Source organism: Anolis sagrei, chromosome 11 (assembly GCF_037176765.1).
Source record: "Anolis sagrei isolate rAnoSag1 chromosome 11, rAnoSag1.mat, whole genome shotgun sequence".
NCBI classification, from domain to species: Eukaryota; Metazoa; Chordata; class Lepidosauria; order Squamata; family Dactyloidae; genus Anolis; species Anolis sagrei.
Window position 1 is genome coordinate 22,856,980 of NC_090031.1, and position 21,219 is coordinate 22,878,198.

Genomic DNA, 21,219 nt, shown 5'->3' on the forward strand with positions numbered 1-21,219 from the left:
AAAGAAGATCTGAAGGGACATCATTATGCTTCTAATGAAGACATTGACAGAATTGTAAAACGCTGGTTGCGGAAACAGAGTGTTGACTTCTTCCGTGATGGCTTCAGAAAACTTGTTCATCGTTGGCAGAAATGTATCTTAAAATATTCCCATCCAAACCCAAGTAACGAAGGTGGAGGCATTACTTTTCGTATCTAATGCGCACCTGCATTTTCAAGACTCTGAAACAAATACAGTTTCACAAAGAAATGTTTGACGACTTGATTCAGGACAATCATCGTATCGCTCAGAGAGAAATTTCAAGCATAATCGGCATTTCACAAGAACGTGTGGGTCACGTTATTGCTTTGCTTGGCTATCGGAAGAACTGCATGATGGGTTGCGGAAACAGAGTGTCGACCTCTTCCGTAACGGCTTCCGAAAGCTTGTTCAATCGTTGGCAGAAATGTATCCATGGTGATTATGTGGAAAAGTGAATAGTGGTAGTTAAACAGCATATTATAAGGATGATTTCTGCGATTGATTTATTAAAATATTCCCATCCAAACTCAAGTAATGAAGGTGGCATTACTTTTCATTCAACCCTCATACAAGCCTGTGTGAAGGAAGGCTTTTCCACACAGGCCTTTCTAGGGACCTCTTGGTGCCAGCTGGCTTCTGGCTGTAACAGGTCTAAAAAGCAATGTTTCTGAGCTCACCTTTCCCTCGCCTTTCAACTGCACAGGTTTTGCACTGACTGCAAGAACAAAGTCTTGCGGGCCTACACCATCCTGATCGGGGAGCTGGACTGCAACAAGGAGAAGGGCTACTGTGCCGCGCTGTACGAGGGCCTGCGCTGCTGCCCCCACGAGCGCCACATCCACGTCTGCTGCGAGACCGACTTCATTGCCCACCTCCTTGGCCGAGCTGAGCCCGAGTTCGCAGGAGGGTATGAGTATGTAATTGGCTAGAGCCGGGGATCTAGCGCTTTTGCTTTCTTTCTAAACATACCTATATGAACACTGTTAACAAATGTATAGCTTGACTGCAGAATTATATCGATATATCATGTCATATATCTTCTATTTCAGTGTTTCTCAACCTGGGGGGTCGGGACCCCTGGGGAGTTGTGAGGGGGTTGCCAGGGGTTGCCAAAAACCATTTGAAAACACAGTACAGTGATCCCTCGCTCCTTCGCAGTCCGCTTATCACGGACTCGTCTATTGGTCATGTTGGTTCTGTGTGAGAAGTTTGGCCCAATTCCATTGTTGGTGTGGTTCAGAATGCTCTTTGATTGTAGGTGAACTATAAATCCCAGCAATCACAACTCCCAACTGCAAGGTCTATATCCCCCAAACTCCAGTGGTGTCCACATTTGGGCATATTGAGTATTCCTGCTAAGTTTGGTCCAGATCCATCATAGCTTGAGTCCACAGTGCTCTCTGGATGTAGGGAAACTACAGCTCCAAAACTCTAGTTCAATGCCCACCAAACCCTTCCAGTATTTTCTGTTGGTCATAGGAGTTCTGAGTGCCAAGTTTGGCACAGTTCCATTGTTGGTGCAGTTCAGAATGCTCTTTGATTGTAGGTGAACTATAAATCCCAGCAACTACAACTGTCAAGTCTATTTTCCCAAAACTCCACCAGTGTCCACATTTGGGCATATTGAGTATTCGTGCCAAGTTTGGTCCAGATCCATCATTGTTTGACTCCACAGTGCTCTCTGGATGTAGGTGAACTACAACTCCAAAACTCAAGGTCAATGCCCACCAAACCCTTCCAGGATTTTCTGTTGGTCATGGGAGTTCTGTGTGCCAAGTTTGGTTCAATTCCATTGTTGGTGCAGTTCAGAATGCTCTTTGATTGCAGGTGAACTAGAAATCCCAACAACTACAACTGTCTAGTCTATTTTCCCCAAACTTCACCAGTGTTCACATTTGGGCATATTGAGTATTAATGCTAAGTTTGGTCCAGATCCATCATAGCTTGAGTCCACAGTGCTCTCTAGGTATAGGGAAACTACAACTTCAAAATTCAAGGTCAATGCCCACCAAATTTTTGTTGATCATGGGAGTTCTGTTGGTTCTAGTAGTCATGGGAGTTCTGTGTGGGAAGTTTGGCCCAGTTCCAACATTGTTGGGGTTCAGAACGCTCTTTGACTGTGGGTGAACTATAAATCCCAGCAACAACAACTCCCAAATGTCAAGGTCTATTTCCCCCAAACTCCACCAGCATTCACATTTGGCCAGATTGAGGATTTGTGCCAGGTTTGGCCCAGATCCATCATTGTTTGACTCCACAGTGCTCTCCGGATGTAGGGAAACTACCACTCCAAAATTCAAGATCAATGCCCACCAAATTTTCTGTTGATCATCGGAGTGAACTACAACTCCAAAGCTCAAGGTCAATGCCCACCAAACCATTCCAGTATTTTCTGTTGGTCATGGGAGTTCTGTGTGGGAAGTTTGGCCCAATTCTATCGTTAGTGGGGTTCAGGATGCTTTGTGATTGTAGGTGAACTATAAATCCCACCACTACAACTCCCAAATGTCAAGGTCAGTTTCCCCCAAACCCCACCAGTGTTCACATTTAAGCATATTGAATAGCTGTGTCAAGTTGAGTCCAGGTCCATCATTGTTTGAGTCCACAGTGCTCTCCGGATGTAGGTGAACTACAACTCCAAAACTCAAGGTCAATGCCCACCAAACCCTTCTAGTATTTTCTGTTGGTCATGGGAGTTCTGTGTGCCAAGTTTGGTTCAATTCCATCATCGGTGGAGTTCAGAATGCTTCTTTGATTGCAAGTGAACTATAAATCCCAGCAACTGGAACTCCCAAATGACAAAATTAATTCCCTCCAATGCCACCAGTATTCATATTTGGACATATCGGGGATTTGTGCCAAATTTGATCCAATGAATTGTGCATATCAGATATTTGCATTATGTTTCATAATAGTGCCAAATTGACAGTTGTGAAGAAGCAACGAAAATAATGTTATGTTTGGGGGTCACCACATCACGAGGAACGGTATGAAGGAGTTGCGGCATCAGGAAGGTTGAGAAACACTGATCTACATCTTGGTGCTGAGGTTGAGGCCCTGTTGGGAAGCTTGTGCCGAGTGCATGCAGGCACGTTTGGGGTGGCATGGCGGTTTAATGGTGGCATCTCTTCCTTGGGCAGTGGAGGTGAACCAGTTGGATGGTGTTCTATATCTTCTGCTCGTTCATGGCTTCTCCTTTTCCTTAAGAGCTAATACAAACAGTCTCGGAGTTACAGACAACTTATAAACGACTCAGTTAAGATCAAGGGTGAGACAACAGGAAGTGAGAGAAATATACCTTTAAGAAGGGAAATCAATTCCTAAGAGTTCTTACAAGAGAGAGAAAAGCCAGTGGGATTTTGACCTACGTCAATAGGAGTCTAGTGTCCAGATCCAGGGAAGTCATGCTCCCCATGCTCTATTCTGCCTTGGTTAGACCACAACTGGAATATTGTGTCCAATTCTGGGCACCACAATTGAAGGGAGATGTTGACTCTAAGCTGGAATGTGTCCAGAGGAGGGTGACTAAAATGATCAAGGGTCTGGAGAACAAGCCCTATGAGGAGCGGCTGAAAGAGCTGGGTATATTTAGCCTGACGAAGAGAAGACTAAGAGGAGACATGTATAAATATGTGAGGGGAAGTCATAGGGAGGAGGGAGCAAGCATGTTTTCTGCTGCCCTGGCGACTAGGACACGGAACAATGACTTCAAACTACAAGAAAGGAGGTTCCACCTGAACATTAGGAAGAACTTCCTGACTGTGAGAGCTGTTCAGCAGTGGAACTCTCTGCCCCGGAGTGTGGTGGAGGCTCCTTCTTTGGAGGCTTTGAAACAGAGGCTGGATGGCCATCTGTTGGGGGTGCTTTGAATGAGATTTTCCTGCTTCTTGGAGGAATGGGGTTGGACTGGATGGCCCCTGAGGTCTCTTCCAACTCTAGGATTCTATAATTCTATGACTGTGAGAGCTGTTCAGCAGTGGAACTCTCTGCCCCAGAGTGTGGTGGAGGCTTCTTCTTTGGAGGCTTTGAAACAGAGGCTGGATGGCCATCTGTTGGGGGTACTTTGAACACGAATTTCCTGCTTCTTGGCAGAATGGGATTGGACTGAATGGCCCACGAAGTCTCTTCCAACTCTAGGATTCTATGATTCTATGACTGTGAGAGCTGTTCAGCAGTGGAACTCTCTGCCTCGGAGTGTGGTGGAGGCTCCTTCTTTGGAGGCTTTGAAACAGAGGCTGGATGGCCATCTGTTGGGGTGCTTTGAATGTGGTTGTTCTGCTTCTTGGCAGATTGGGGTTGGACTGGATTATCCACAACATCTCTTCCAACTCAAGGGTTATATGATTCTATGACTGTGAGAGCTGTTCAGAAGTGGAACTCTCTGCCCAGAGTGTGGAGGAGGCTTTGAAACAGAGGCTGGATGGCCATCTGTCAGAGGTGCTTTGAACACGATTTTCCTCCTTCTTGGCAAGATGGGGTTGGACTGGATGGCCTATGAGGTCTCTTCCAACTCTAGGATTCTATAATTCTATGACTGTGAGAGCTGTTCAGCAGTGGAACTCTCTGCCCGGAGTATGGAGGAGGCTTTGAAACAGAGGCTGGATGGCCATCTGTTGGGGGTGCTTTGAGTGGGTTTTTCCTGCTTCTTGGAGGAATGGGGTTGGACTAGATGGCCCCTGAGGTCTCTTCCAACTCTAGGATTCTATGAAAAGGGCTCCCTACTGAAGCTTTGTCTCTAATTCTTGTTTTCATGACAAGCCAAAGAAAAGGATCAGAGATACCCAAGGGGAAAACACTTGCAAGTTGATAGTAGCCTGGGAAAATTTAGGAAATCACGGCAACTTTTCCCCCCCCCAACTTTCAGGCGACGAGAGAGACATGCCAAGACAATCGACATTGCCCAAGAGGAGGTCCTCACCTGCTTGGGCATCCACCTTTACGAGCGGCTGCACCGCATCTGGCAGAAGCTCCGGGCCGAGGAGCAGACGTGGCAGATGCTCTTCTACCTTGGCGTGGATGCCCTCCGTAAAAGCTTTGAGGTAATTCTGGAGACCAGGATTTGAATCCCTGCTCAGCCGTGAACCTCACGGAGTGACCTCCCGGGCAAGTTGCCCTCTCTCAGCCTCATGAAATAGACCTGGCCTGTATATATTTGAAACAAGGGGGAGGGCTGCCATGGAAATGAGAGCAATGTTGGGAAGGAGCCAGGGTGAGGGATAGGAGGAGTGAAGGAAATAAACTGTCAGTTGGAATTTTGTTTCGTACCGTAATGTATGCTTTTAGTAAAATAAAGCCTTCTTCTGAGTGCCTCTTGCCAGGAAAGACCCCTGAGAGGTCTGCGTATTGCCTAGCCGAGCCTCTGGTCTTCCTCCCCAGATGGCGGTGGAGCGAGTGCAGGGAATCAGCCGCCTGGAGCAGCTCTGCGAGGAGTTCTCCGAAGAGGAGCGAGTGCGGGAGCTGAAGCAGGAGAAGAAGCGGCAGAAGCGCAAGAACCGGCGGAAAAATAAGTGCGCCTGTGAGATCCCGGCCCCCTTGCAAGCGGCGGAAGAGAAGGAGGGGAGCCCGGAGAAGGTGAGTTGTGTTTCTCCAAATGAAATCCACAAAAAACAAACGCTACGCAACACTCTGGTTTTCGTTGCTGGGTTATCCATGTCATCTCCTAATTGATTTTCTCACAAAAAACATGGGAAATGTTTATTAAACTGCCCAAATGTTGTTTTTGCGGTACATCCTGCCAAACATATTTCCTTTATTTATTTACTAGCTTGGGCGCTGCCCGGGTAATTTGAGAAAGGCATTGTGCGCCAAGGTTGGTCTTTATCAGTTATTTATGTGGCTCACAGTGCTCTCAGGAAGTTAGTGAAGGTACTGCGAGTCCCATCGTTCATGGTTCATTGTTCTCCAAACTGCACCAGGATGTAGAGTGGGTCATTGGGGCTCTGTGTGCCAAGTTTGGTCTTGATCAGTTATTGGATGAGGTTCGCAGCGGTCTCGGGAAGTGAGTGGAGGTACTTCAAGTCCCATCATCCATGGTCCATCATCTGTGGTCTATTCTTCTCCAGACTGCACCAGGATATAGAGTGGGTCATGGGGGCTCTGTGTGCCAAGTTTGGTCTTGATCAGTCATTGGATGAGTGTCACAGCGGTCTCTGGAAGTGAGTGGAGGTACTTCAATTCCCATCATCTGTGGTCCGTTGTTGTTGTTCATTCGTTCAGTCGTCTCCGACTCTTTGTGACCTCATGGACCAGCCCACGCTAGAGCTCCCTGTCGGCCATCACCACCCCCAGCTCCTTCAAGATCAGTCCAGTCACTTCAAGGATGCCATCCATCCATCTTGCCCTTGGTCGGCCCCTCTTCCTTTTACCTTCCACTTTCCCCAGCAAATTGTCTTCTCCAGGCTTTGCTGTCTGGATCTGTGGTCCATCCTCCTCAAAACCGCACTATGATGTAGAGTGGGTCATGGGGACTTTATGTACCAAGTTTGGTCTTGATCAGTCATTGGATGAGGGTTGCAGCAGTCTTGGGAAGTGAGTGGATGTACTGCAAGTCCCATCATCCATGGCCCAGCCTCCTCCAAACAGCAGTAGGATATAGAGTGGGTCATGGGGGCTCTGTGTGCCAAATTTGGTCTTTATCGGTCGTTGTTGGGGGCCACAGTAGTATTTGGGAACAAAAGGGTGGGAAAGTACTACAAATCCCATCATCCTTTATCCATCCTCCCCCAAACCTCACCAGAACGTAAAGGGGTCATGGGGGTTATGCGTGCCAAGTTTTGTCCAGGTCCGTTACCCGTGCTGGTCACAGCGGCCTGTGAAAGTGGCAGCCAATCAGAAAGCTGCCACATACACCGTCCTCCCTCCGCATACAAACACTGACTTTTCTTATATACATAGATTTATTTATATGATTTTTAGTAAAATAGAATTAAAAAGTAAGTTGTTTTACATATAAAGTGGGAGAACAAAAAAAAAACATTAAAAGCGGAAAAAAAGGGGGGGGGGGAAACACATAAACAAAACCAAAAAAACATATAGTAATGACAATAGTTGTACTTCCAAGCTCTCCCCATCCTGGGAACCCTATTCTTCTTGTAGTGTCTTTATTTTAGTCCTTTCCTCCTCCTTTATTTATTTTTATTTATTGACCTTATTTATATCCCGCTTTTTCTCTATCCAGAGGAGGACTAAAGGCTGCTTACAGATTGCACCTACGCAGTGCCTCAAAACATACAAAATTCAGTTATAATGAATTAAATTGAAATTACTAACACAATGACATGGTTAAAATTAAAACACTGAAATATAATATACCGTATATACTTGAGTATAAGGCGACCCGAATATAAGCCGAGGCACCTAATTTTACCATAAAAAACTGGGAAAATGTATTGACTCGAGTATAAGCCGAGGGTGGGAAATGCAGCAGCTACTAGTAAATTTCAAAATAAAAATAGATACCAATAAAATTATATTAATTTAGGCATTAGTCGGTTAAATGTTTTTGAATATTTACATAAAACTGTAATTCAAGATAAGACTGTCCAACTCTGATTAAACTATTATTCTAACCTTCTTCAATGTAAACATGCTTACATATCCTTCCAATAATAATAGAGTAAAATAATACATGTAATAATAACAATAATAAATAGAGTAAAATAATAAATATAATAACAACAATAATAAAATAATAAATGTAATAATACTAGTAATAATAATAACAACAACATCAACAAAGTAAAATAATAAATAACACTGACTCGAGTATAAGCCGGGGAAGACTTTTTCAGCCTAAAAAAAGGACTGAAAAACTATGTTTATACTTGAGTATATACAGAAATATATTGTATATACATGTAATATTTATAATATTATAATATAATGCAATATAATACTACTAATAATAATATATTATAATTATATATTTTATATTACATGTAATATTACTAATAATATTACAATATAATGGTATAGTACAATATAGTAATATATAATACTGATATTGTACTATGCTAAGAATATAATATATTGTATGTATATATATCTTGTAAGCCGCTCAGAGTCCCCTTCCGGGTGAGAAGGGCGGCATTTAAATGTTGTAAATAAATAAATAAAAGAAACTACCACTCCTCTTGGCGTCCCCCGCAAGAGAGGGTCTTCCTCCAGGGGCAAACCAAAAACAGGCAACTTGGAAGTCCCTGAACAGACTCAGAAGTGGAGTGGGCAGATCAAAAGACAAATGGCATGACCTAAAAGAATCCCACACCTTGTGTGGCCATGGAGCAGAACAGACAACTTCTGAGTCTGTTCAGGGACTTCCAAGTTGCCCGTTTTTGGTTTGCCCCTGGAGGAAGACCCTCTCTCACAGGGGACGCCAAGAGGAGTGGTAGTTCTCATAAAGCTTTTCCTTGATTGGAGTCTACTGGGAGGAGGCGGGTAGCCATGTAGTGGGTGGCTTTCACAGGGTTCAACCTTATTTCTCTCACATTGAGCAGAAACTTCCCGTCACACATTCGGGGGGGGGGGGGGCAATGCCAGCTAGCTTGTAGAGTTTATCAACAGGTGTAGGTTTAAGACATCCTGTGATTATTCTGCATGTTTCATTCAATGCTATGTTCCCCTGGTTTGCATGGAGTGGTAGTTCTCATAAAGCTTTTCCTTCATTTGAGTCTACTGGGAGGAGGATGATAGCCAAGTAGTGGGTGGCTTTCACAGTGTTCAGTCTTATTGCTCTCACATTTAGCAGCAACTTCCCGTCGCACATCGGGGGGCCAATGCCAGCTAGCTTGTAGAGTTTATCAACAGGTGTAGGTTTAAGGCATCCTGTGATTATTCTGCTTGTTCCATTCAATGCTATGTTCACCTGCTTTGCATGGGCAGATTTACGCCAAACAGGGCAGGCACACTTGGCAGTTGAGTAAGACAAGGCCAAGGCTGATGTTCTTACTAATTTTGGGTCTGCACCCAGTAAGTTTCTGCAGGATGTTATTGGGTGCAGCTACTTTGTGCTTGGTTTTCAAGCAGTGTTTCCTATATGCTAGTGTTCGATCTAAGCAGTCTGAAAACATGCAAATCAGTAGGTGTAATATAATATAATGGTGCTCCATGCAGTCATGCTGGCCATATGACCTTGGAGGTGTCTAGGACAACACCAGCTCTTCAGCTTAGAAATGGAGATGAGCACTAACCCCCAGAGTCAGACACGACCGTACTTAATGTCAGGGGAAAACCTTTACCTTTACCTATATTACTTATTTCCCTTTGGATATCCTGCCAAACATATTTCCAATGAGTATCTCATCAAGTCTCAACCAATTCAGCCGAGTTTGTGACAGCCACACAAACAAAGTTTCTGGAGTAGAGCAAACACTTTCAAAGTAAGGACCACACAATTAAACAGGAAATAACACTTTCAAACCAGGAACAGATTTTTTTTCCCAATTTTTGTAACATAGTATAATCAAATCCACAAAAGTGGAAATGTGGAGGGCCAGTTGTATTTTCATCTGCATCAATAATCCTTCTCCATCTTCTGTTTTCGTTTCCTTGAAGGAAAATTACTTGGAAAGTGGCTGCAAAGCCTGTGGCGGCACGGAAGACAGAGGCACCTGCGTTGAAGTGATCGTCACCAACGAGAGCACCTCCTGTACTTGTCCTGCCGGCGGCACTTTACTGGGATCTCCCAAAATAAAGAAAGGTACGTCAAAGTGTCTCTGGGTGTAATTGAGCACTAGTTTTCCAAAGCAGGCAAAAGGGCAATTTTGAACAGTGTTCCTTTCTGTTGAAGACAACACAAAGTCTGTTTTTTTTTTATGATCCCATCTGTAGCGAGGGAGGGAGACTATTGCCTTATTAAAGAAAAACCTCTTTGCTCTTATACTGATTCAGTTTCTTATTTTATATTAGCTGTGCTTTCTTTGTGTACAGGCAATGAGACACTCTTCTGTATAACAAAGTAACACAGTTTATTTATAACTTCTGGCTCCAACGCTTGTGGTTACATTTGTGTTTTGTTGCAATCTTGAGGCTTACAGTCAGTATAATATACTTGGTTTACTTTTCTGAAATAGACTTTCAATGTTTCACATTCACAAACATGTTACTTGCTTTACACATTCTTGACTGAAATTATATTCTGACTAAAGCACCACTGGCTTTCTTTATGTTCCTAAAACTTGAGCTCTATTTAACAGCTCTATTTAACTGTTTCTATATATATATCAGAAGTCTTTAACACATCTTCATAACTGCTTATTTCTAACAGGAGTTCTGAACTCTTTTCTCTCTTTAATTTTAACCATGTCATTGTGTTAGTAATTTTAATTTAATTCATTATAACTGGATTTTGTATGTTTTGAGAAGTTCCTAACGGTCTCTCACCAACAGGAATCCCTAACTCCCTTCACAAACAGCAATTCCTCACTCCCCCTTTTGACTCTCTAACTGCCTATTTTTAAACTTTGGCTCCGCCCCTTTTGAATGTTCAGCTGTGCTCTCTCTCCAACTGTCATTTTGGCCTAGCAACCTGTTCAAATCCTGGGCCTATGCTAATCTGCATATGACCAATCGGCTTCCATATGCAAATGAATCCTATCTCTGCTGTTGCTACCCTGTCTGTGCCTACTCTTCCCTATCTGCCATATGTAAACATAGAGCTATACACCAAAAATTTAACATAGAGTAGCAATTTCGCTACACCATCCTGGTTTTCTTAGCAACATTCATTCAGAGGAGATTTGTTGTTTTATTCTTCGGACTCCTCAGGAGTGTGAGTTTTCATGGTTGAGAGGGATTCGAAGCTTGGTCTGTCTCTGTACAAACCAAACAGGACCAGGTTTTGGAGCTTCTGGTTGAGAGTCAGCTGCATTAAAATTACTACTGACCGAGAGGTCATAAGTTCAAAGCCAGCCTGGGTTGGAGTGAGCTTCTGGTCATTTGCTTAGCTTGCTGTCGACCTTTGCAGCCCAAAAGACAGTTGCATCTGTCAAGTAGGAAATTTAGGTACCGCTTATGCGGGGAGGCTAATTTAACTAATTTACGACACCATAAAAAACTCCAGCAGCGTGCAAAAAGAATGAGGAAGTACTCCATCGTTGTCACAAGTGGATGACTGCCAATTTTCCATTCGAGTGGACTTCATTTGATTAAACCATTATTCTAACCTTTTTCAGTGTAAATGTGCTTACGTATACTTCCAATAATAATCAAGAGAGTAAAGTAATAAATGTAATCAACAACAATAAAGTAAAATAATAAATGTAAAAATAATAAAAATAAATAAGAGTAAAATAAATGTAATAAAATAATAATAGAGTAAAATAATAAATGTAATAACAATACTAAAGTAAAATAATAAATGTAATAATAATAACAGAGTAAAATAAATGTAATAAAATAAGAATAGAGCAAAATAATGTAAATGTAATAATACCAATAATAGAGTAAAATAATAAATAACTTTGACTCGAGTATAAGCCGAGGGCAGCTTTTTCAGCCTAAAAAGGGGCTGAAAAACTAGGAGTATATACAGTATGTTGTGTGTCTACGGCATTGAATGTCCCTCCTCCCTATGACTTCCTCTCACATACTTATACATGGCTATCATGTCTCCTCTCAGCCTTTCAGGCTAAACATGCCCAGCTCTTTAAGCCGCTCCTCATAGGGCTTGTTCTTCAGATCCTAGATGTGTTCCCCTAAATGATCTTATTTCCCCCCTCTACCAGGTTTATCTGCACATTGTAATGGGAGCGACTGTGGCTACTCCTCCAGCATGGAGGGCAGCGAAACCGGATCGCGAGAGGGCTCCGATGTGGCTTGCACTGAAGGCATTTGCAACCATGATGAAAACGGTAGGTTGGGTCCAAAATCCTGCAGCTGGCACACCACCTCTCTGTCCATGTTTGGAGTCTGTCCATGTCTCCACTTCTTGGGGTCTCACCACATCCTATCCTGGTAAACCTGAAGCCCGGGAGGGTTTCTATGCTGTCCTCCGCACCCTGGTAATCGCGAATCCCCGACTGTGGGGTTGCGTTGAAGAGCTTCCCAGAGGAGTGCCACTCTTTTCAGATGGATGCATGGCTTCCCCTTCTCTTGCAGGCGACGATCCGTGCCTCCATCGCTGCGACGACAAGGAAGAGGACGGGGACAGTTGCGTAGAGTGCTGGGCAAACTCTGAAGACCACAACCTGAAGGGCAAAAACAAGAAGAAGAAAAAGAAAAACAAGAAGTGCGAGGCTGAGCATGTGAGTTGGTTTTTTCTTCTCTGGGGGACTATTATTATTATTATTATTACTACTACTACTACTAGCTGTCCCCTGCTTGGTGATCTCGAAAATAAAGTAATGAGAAAATGTTGATTTCTAATATATATAATTTCTTTCTGCTTGTGGGTAAACAGCACTTCTTGCTGTTTCTTTGTCAGTATTGATGTGGAGATTGTCTGGTTTGCCTACTCTGGAACATGCAACATGTAATTGCCCTTTCAAATCTAGGATACTATATCTCTGTGTGCGTGAATCATATCGATCTATCTCTATCTATGGCTGGATTGCTCTTTGTCAGGAGGGATTTGATTACATTTTCTTGTCCTGGTGAAGGGAGTTGGACTGTATGGCCTTAAGTATTTTCTGTTGGTCATGGGGGTTCTGTGTGGGAAGTTTGCCCCAATTCTGTCATTGGTGGGGTTCAGAATGCTCTTTGATTGTATGGAGGTGAACCATAAATCCCAGTAACTACAACTCGCAAATGTCAGGGTATGTTTCCCCCAAACTCCATCTGAGTTCACATTTGGACATATTGAGTATTCGTGCCAAGTTTGGTCCAGTTCCATGATTGTTTGAATCCACAGTGTTCTCTGGATGTAGGTGTACTACAACTCCAAACCCAAAGGACACTGCCCACCAAACCCTTCCAGTATTGTCTGTTGGTCATGGGAAAACTGTGTGCCAAGTTTGGTTCAATTCCATCGTTTGTGGGGTTCAGAATGTTCTTTGATTGTAGGTGAACTATAAATCCCAGCAACTACAACTCCCAAATGAGAAAATAAATTTTTTTTGAGTGAAGGACATACATTGGGTTGTTAGGTGTATTGTGTCCAAATTTGGTGTCAATTCGTCCAGTGGTTTTTGAGTTATGTTAATCCCACAAACAAATATTACATTATAGATAGATAGATAGATAGATAGATAGATAGATGATAGATAGATAGATATAGAGAGAGATAGATAGATAGATAGATAGATGATAGATGATAGATGATAGAAATATAGGTATATATATATAGAGAGAGAGAGAGAGATAGATAGATAGATAGATGATAGATGATAGAAATATAGATATAGAGAGAGATAGATAGATAGATAGATAGATGATAGATGATAGAAATATAGGTATATAGAGAGATAGATAGATAGATAGATAGATGATAGATGATAGAAATATAGATATAGAGAGAGATAGATAGATAGATAGATAGATAGATAGATGATAGATGATAGAAATATAGATATAGAGAGAGATAGATAGATAGATAGATAGATGATAGATGATAGAAATATAGATATAGAGAGAGAGAAATAGATAGATAGATAGATGATAGATGATAGAAATATAGATAGATAGATAGATAGATAGATAGATAGATAGATATAGAGAGAGATAGATAGATAGATAGATAGATGATAGATGATAGATGATAGAAATATAGGTATATATATAGAGAGAGAGATAGATAGATAGATAGATAGATGATAGATGATAGAAATATATAGAGAGAGAGAGATAGATAGATAGATAGATGATAGATGATAGAAATATAGGTATATAGAGAGATAGATAGATAGATAGATAGATGATAGATGATAGAAATATAGGTATATAGAGAGATAGATAGATAGATGATAGATGATAGAAATATAGATATAGAGAGAGATAGATAGATAGATAGATGATAGATGATAGAAATATAGATATAGAGAGAGATAGATAGATAGATAGATGATAGATGATAGAAATATAGATATATATATAGAGAGAGAGATAGATAGATAGATGATAGATGATAGAAATATAGATATAGAGATAGATAGATAGATAGATAGATAGATGATAGATGATAGAAATATAGATATAGAGAGAGATAGATACATAGATAGATGATAGAAATATAGATATATATAGAGAGAGAGAGATAGATAGATAGATGATAGATGATAGAAATATAGATATAGAGATAGATAGATAGATAGATAGATAGATAGATAGATAGATGATAGATGATAGAAATATAGATATAGAGAGAGAGAAATAGATAGATAGATAGATGATAGATGATAGAAATATAGATATAGAGATAGATAGATAGATAGATAGATATAGAGAGAGATAGATAGATAGATAGATAGATGATAGATGATAGATGATAGAAATATAGGTATATATATAGAGAGAGAGATAGATAGATAGATAGATAGATGATAGATGATAGAAATATAGATATATAGAGAGAGAGATAGATAGATAGATAGATGATAGATGATAGAAATATAGGTATATAGAGAGATAGATAGATAGATAGATAGATGATAGAAATATAGATATAGAGAGAGAGAGATAGATAGATAGATAGATGATAGATGATAGAAATATAGGTATATAGAGAGATAGATAGATAGATGATAGATGATAGAAATATAGATATAGAGAGAGATAGATAGATAGATAGATGATAGATGATAGAAATATAGATATAGAGAGAGATAGATAGATAGATAGATGATAGATGATAGAAATATAGATATATATAGAGAGAGAGAGATAGATAGATAGATGATAGATGATAGAAATATAGATATAGAGATAGATAGATAGATAGATAGATAGATGATAGATGATAGAAATATAGATATAGAGAGAGATAGATACATAGATAGATGATAGAAATATAGATATATATAGAGAGAGAGAGATAGATAGATAGATAGAGATAGGGTGAAGGACATACATTGGGTTCTATCTATCATCTATCTATCATCTATAATGTAATATTTGTTTGTGGGATTAACATAACTCAAAAAGGACATACATTGGGTTGTTAGGTGTCTTGTGTCCAAATTTGGTGTCAATTAGTCCAGTGGTTTTTGAGTTATGTTAATCCCACAAACGAACTTCCAAAGAGGGAGCCTCCACCACACTCCAGCGCAGAGAGTTCCACTATTGGAACCACTATGCCTCTCTGCATAAGCGGTACCTAAATTTCCTACTTGACAGATGCAACTGTCTTTCGGGCTGCAAAGGTTGACAGCAAGCTAGGGAAATGGTTGGGAGCTTACTCTGACCTGGGCTGGCTTCCAACTCACAACCTTTCGGTCAGTAGTGATTTTAATGCAGCTGACTCACAGCCAGCTGCGCCACAATCCAGCCACTACACTTAGTGCTGGTGTAGATGTGTCTTTGCAGATCTGTTGGTGCTCCTGGACCTCTCAGCGGCCTTCGATACCGTCAACCACGGTATCCTTCTGGGGCGTCTTGCGGAAATGGGCCTTGGGGGCACTGTTTTGCAGTGGCTCCGGTCATTCCTGGAGGGCTGCACCCAGAAGGTGTTATTGGGGGACACCTGTTCAACACCACATCCTTTGACTTGTGGGGTTCCTCAGGGCTCTATACTGTCCCCCATGCTGTTTAATATCTACATGAAGCCGCTGAGTGAGATCATCCGGAGTTTCGGGGTACGGTGCCATCTGTACGCAGATGATGTCCAACTCTGTCACTCCTTCCCACCTGCTACTAAGGAGGCTGTCCAGGTCCTGAACCGGTGCTTGGCCGCTGTGACGGTCTGGATGAGGGCGAACAAATTGAAATTGAATCCAGACAAGACAGAGGTACTCCTGGTCAGTCGCAAGGCCGAACAGGGCATAGGGTTACGGCCTGTGTTGGATGGGGCCGCACTCCCCCTGAAGACGCAGGTTCGCAACTTGGGTGTGACCCTGGACTCATCGCTGAGCCTGGAACCCCAGGTTTCGGCGGTGACCAGGGGAGCATTTGCACAGCTAAAGTTCGTGCGCCAGCTGCGCCCGTACCTCAGGAAGTCTGACTTGGCCACGGTAGTACACGCTCTGGTCACATCCCGCCTTGACTACTGCAACGCTCTCTACGTGGGGCTGCCCTTGAAGACGGCCCGGAAGCCCCAGCTAGTCCAGTGCGCAGCAGCCATGTTACTAACAGGAGCGGGACGCAGGGAGCATACAACGCCCTTGTTGTACCAGCTCCACTGGCTGCCGATTTACTGCCGGGCCCAATTCAAGGTGCTGGTGTTGGCCTACAAAGCCCTAAACGGTTCCGGCCCAAAATACCTGTCTGACCGTATCTCGGCCTATGAGCCCACGAGGACTTTGAGATCGTCCGGGGAGGCCCTTCTCTCGATCCCGCCTGCCTCACAGGCACGCCTGGCGGGGACGAGGGATAGGGCCTTCTTCTGCGTGGTACTGTGAAATCCACACCTGTGGTATTTCCCTGCGTCCACGCAGCTGACTCGGATCTTTCTTGAAAGCTTTTCCTAATTAGGGACTCCAGCCCCGCCCATCTACTCCTAATAAAGCCAGGCAGCGGGGCTTGGAGCCTTAATTCCTTTTGTCCGCAAAAGCAGCAACAACTCGGTGTTCTCTCCTAAAACAACTATTGGTTTGACTCAAGGACTCCAGTTTGACTACTCTAACAGACAGCATCTGCACTAGCATGACACCCACCATGCGTGGGACTGCTCGCTAGTCTACCACAGGTGTGGATTTCACAGTACCACGCAGAAGAAAGTAAGGTTGCTTACCTGTAATCATGTTTCTTCTAGTGGTAACTGTGAAATTCACACAACCCGCCCATCCTCCCCACATTCTGTCATGCCTTTTATCTCCGACTGTCTTTCGCGGTACGGAATTAAGGCTCCAAGCCCCGCTGCCTGGCTTTATTAGGAGTAGATGGGCGGGGCTGGAGTCCCTAATTAGGAAAAGCTTTCAAGAAAGATCCGAGTCAGCTGCGTGGACGCAGGGAAATACCACAGGTGTGAATTTCACAGTTACCACTAGAAGAAACATGATTACAGGTAAGCAACCTTACTTTCTCGGTGGTGGCCCCCCGGCTGTGGAACACCCTCCCTGTGGACATCAGACTGGCGCCCCCCCTTATGTCATTCCGCAAGAGACTAAAGACATGGTTGTTTGAGAAGGCGTTTGAGTAAGTGCTGCAATAACTGGCAATGACGATTGGAACGGAACATGGATAACGAGATTTGGATTGTGATTCAACAATGAGATGTCGCGAATGATTTAGTGTAATTGTATTATTGATAGTGATGTTGTTTAATGTTGTTGTGATATTGCTTATGTTGTAAATTGTACCTGTTTTTACATGTTGTACACCGCCGTGAGTCGCCCTAGGGCTGAGAACGGCGGTCTACAAGTGCAGTAAATAAATAAATAGATGCAAAGAAAGATTACTTTTGTTTCAAAACCTCTCTTTCCCGACTCCCGTTTCAGATCCAAAAGCTGGGGAACTACGCTGTGGAGGCCAGCAGCCCTCACGAGAACTCAGGGACGGCCGCGCACACAGACTTCCACCGGGACAAGACCAAAGACCCGCGGGCCGAAACGTGCTGTCGCTCAGAGAAGGCCGGGCAGCCAGTGCCTTGGACAGAGCACAGGAAGACGGTGCTGCTCTGCGCAGAGCCTCCCGAGGCGGCCTCCGCTCCTGATGCTGGGAAGGGCGCTAAGAGTTTGGTAGAACTCCTTGTAAGTGATTGGAGGAGGAGCCGGGGATTCTGGGGTGGGTTGTGTCTGATGGGTGTTTTTGTCATTGAGACTTAGGCCTGGAAAGTGGGAAGCTCATCTCCTTCTCAGTATCAAAAGGGCTTTGTAGTGGGAAGAAAAGACGCTCCTAGGACAGTGTTTCTCAACCTGTCCTAGGAAGGAAGGAGAGAAGGAAAGAAAAAAGGGAAAGAGGAAGTGAAGGAAGGGGGAAGATGTAGAGAAAGAGGGAGGGAAGGAAAGAGATCGAGAAGGAAGAAAGGAGAGAAAGAGGGAAAGAAAAAGGGGGAAGGAAGGAGAGAAGGAAGGAAGGAGGGAAGGAAAGAAAAAAAGGGGGGGAAGATGTAGAGAAAGGGAGGGAAGGAAAGAGAGAAGGAAGAAAAGAGTCAGCAGAAGAGAAAGAAAAAGGGGGAAGGAAGGAAAGTTAGAAAAGGAAGGAGAGAAGGAAAGAAAAAAGGGAAAGAAGAAGTGAAGGAAGGGGAAGGGGGGAAGATGTAGAGAAAGAAGGAGGAAGGAAAGAAGGAAAGAGAAGGAAGAAAAGAGAGACAACAGAAGAGAAAGAAAAGGGGAAGGAAGGAAAGTTAGAAAAGGAAGGAGGGAGAGAAGGAAAGAGGAAGTGAAGGAAGGGGGAAGGGGGGAAAATGTAGAGAAAGAAGGAGGGAAGGAAAGAAGGAAAGAGAGAAGGAAGAAAAGAGAGATAGCAGAAGGTAAAGAAAAAGGGGAAAGAAGGAAAGAGATAGAGAAGGAAGAAAGGAGAGATAGAGGGAGGGAAAGAAAAAGGGAGAAGGAAGGAGAGATGGAAGGAAGGAGAGAAGGAAAGAAAAAAAGGGGGGAAGATGTAGAGAAAGAGGGAGGGAAGGAAAGAGAGAAAGAGAAAGAAAAAGGGAGAAGGAAGGAAAGTTAGAAAAGGAAGGAAGGAGAGAAGGAAAGAAAAAAGGGAAAGAGGAAGTGAAGGAAGGGGGAAGGGGGGGGAGATGTAGTGAAAGAGGGAGGGAAGGAAGGAAAGAAGGACAGAGAGAAGGAAGAAAAGAGAGACAGCAGAAGGTAAAGAAAAAGGGGAAGGAAGGAAAGAGATAGAGGAGGAAGAAAGGAGAGAAAGAGGGAGGGAAAGAAAAGGGAAGGAAGGAAGGTGAGAAGGAAGGAAGGAGAGAAGGAAAGAAAAAAGGGGGGAAGATGTAGAGAAAGAGGGAGGGAAGGAAAGAGAGAAGGAAGAAAAGAGAGACAGCAGAAGAGAAAGAAAAAGGGGGAAGGAAGGAAAGTTAGAAAATGAAGGAAGGAGAGAAGGAAAGAAAAAAGGGGAAGAAGAAGTGAAGGAAGAGAAGGGGGGAAGATGTAGAGAAAGAAGGAGGAAGGAAAGAAGGAAAGAGAAGGAAGAAAGAGACAACAGAAGAGAAAGAAAAGGAGAAGGAAGGAAAGTTAGAAAAGGAAGGAGGGAGAGAAGGAAAGAGGAAGTGAAGGAAGGGGGAAGGGGGAAAATGTAGAGAAAGAAGGAGGGAAGGAAAGAAGGAAAGAGAGAAGGAAGAAAAGAGAGACAGCAGAAGAGAAAGAAAAAGGGGAAGGAAGGAAAGAGATAGAGAAGGAAGAAAGGAGAGAAAGAGGGAGGGAAAGAAAAAGGGGGAAGGAAGGAAGGCGAGAAGGAAGGAAGGAGAGAAGGAAAGAAAAAAGGGGGGAAGATGTAGAGAAAGAGGGAGGGAAGGAAAGAGAGAAGGAAGAAAAGAGAGACAGCAGAAGAGAAAGAAAAAGGGGAAGGAAGGAAAGAGATAGAGAAGGAAGAAAGGAGAGAAAGAGGGAGGGAAAGAAAAAGGAGGAAGGAAGGAGGGAGAGAAGGAAAGAAAAAGGGGGGAAGATGTAGAGAAAGAGGGAGGGAAGGAAAGAGATAGAGAAGGAAGAAAGGAGAGAAAGAGGGAGGGAAAGAAAAAGGAGGAAGGAAGGAGAGAAGGAAAGAAAAAGGGAAGATTTAGAGAAAGAGGGAGGGAAGGAAAGAGAGAAGGAAGAAAAGAGAGACAGCAGAAGAGAAAGAAAAAGGGGGAAGGAAGGAAAGAGATAGAGAAGGAAGGAAGAAGAGGAGGAAAGATGGGAACGAAGGAAGGAAAGAGGGTGTGAAGGAAAGAAAGAGGGAAGGTTGGCCACAGCAACGCTACAGCTTGTACTAAGTAAGTAAAGATCCAAAAAAATGGCGAAATAGGCTTGGAAGTATTTGAGGACTTCCGCCTTCTTTCTCCCCTCGTAAACCCTCTTCTTTCTCTCTCTTTTTCTCAGGACGAATCTGAATGCACTTCCGACGAAGAACTCTTCATCTCTCAAGACGAGATCCAGTCCTTCATGGCGAACAACAAGTCTTTCTACAGCAATAGAGAACAATACCGACAGCACCTGAAAGAAAAGTTTAACAAATACTGCCGCTTGAACGACCACAAGGGCCCGGTTTGTAGCGGCTGGCTGACCACCGCCGGCGCAAACTAAAGCCAATAAAACTAGCTCTGTCTGTCAATGAAAAATTTCGAAACGAGTATCGCGCCTTTTCTCTCTTAAGATGAAATCTTTTCTTTAGTGACTAAAACAAGATCTTCTGTTTCAGAAAAATCAATGTGTCTGGGTTTCCCCCTCTTTCTTTGTTTCCCCTTTTTCCCCAATACAGAAGGTTGGTAGAAGGCAAACCCATTAATTTTTTGGCTTCTCCCCCCACCCGCCCCCCAGGCTCGGATCTTGAGTAATTTCCTCTTCCTTCTTCTTTTTTACTAGATCGAAGCAAATCTAGACCTTCCTAATTTAAGCCATCTCTCTGTTTCTCTCCTTTCCATTCAATGTTTCTCTTAACTGTGACACTTAACAGAGAAAGACAAAAATACGCAACTTAGTGGCAAAAAAAAAAAGTAATGTTGTACTTATAATTCTGTACAGAAAAAAACAAATGACAATGAGTTCAAATATAAAGATTTTACAAAGTAGACATCCATTTGCAAAGAGAAATTGTTCTGGATGTAATATGTTGAAGCGCAATGTGCAAAATTTAAAAATAAAGAATATTTATTAATATGCATAATAAACCGAAAGAGAAGCGTGCATGTTTCTGCTCCGGCGTCATACCGAGCGGGGAATCGTCTCCAGAAAGAGGGAGGGAAAGAAAAAGGAGGAAAGAAGGAGAGAAGGAAGGAAGGACTAGATGTTAATGAAGGAAAGCTGAAAGAGATGGTGGTGGATAGGTTTGGCTGACTTGGGCGAAAAGAAAGGGATGCAAGAGGAGAAGGATGAATGAATGTATATATTTATTAACTCCATTTATATCCCACTCTTCTCAACCCCAAAGGGGACTCATTCAAAGCCATATCAATGAAAAGTAATGCCTCCACCTTCGTAACTCCTCAACAGATGGCGGTGCTGGTATGCGGCAGGTACTGGCTTGTTC

At 43.0% G+C, this 21,219-nt stretch overlaps 1 protein-coding gene across 3 annotated transcripts in view; it reads left to right on the forward strand.

The window, feature by feature from the left end:
• GGNBP2 (gametogenetin binding protein 2) overlaps window positions 1–20,860 on the forward strand; it is a 52,155-nt gene extending 31,295 nt beyond the window's left edge. For 2 of the 3 annotated variants that reach the window (XM_060757031.2, XM_060757029.2), the window contains exons 7-14: window positions 725–934; window positions 4,886–5,060; window positions 5,398–5,592; window positions 9,574–9,718; window positions 11,745–11,870; window positions 12,118–12,263; window positions 17,547–17,798; window positions 20,073–20,860. In XM_060757031.2, coding sequence (XP_060613014.2) covers window positions 725–934; window positions 4,886–5,060; window positions 5,398–5,592; window positions 9,574–9,718; window positions 11,745–11,870; window positions 12,118–12,263; window positions 17,547–17,798; window positions 20,073–20,276 — 1,453 coding nt within the window. In that variant the 3' untranslated portion in view covers window positions 20,277–20,860. The remainder of the gene's footprint in view (window positions 1–724; window positions 935–4,885; window positions 5,061–5,397; window positions 5,593–9,573; window positions 9,719–11,744; window positions 11,871–12,117; window positions 12,264–17,546; window positions 17,799–20,072) is intronic. The other variant, XM_060757030.2, reaches the window with a different exon arrangement.
• The last annotated feature ends 359 nt before the right edge of the window (window positions 20,861–21,219 follow it).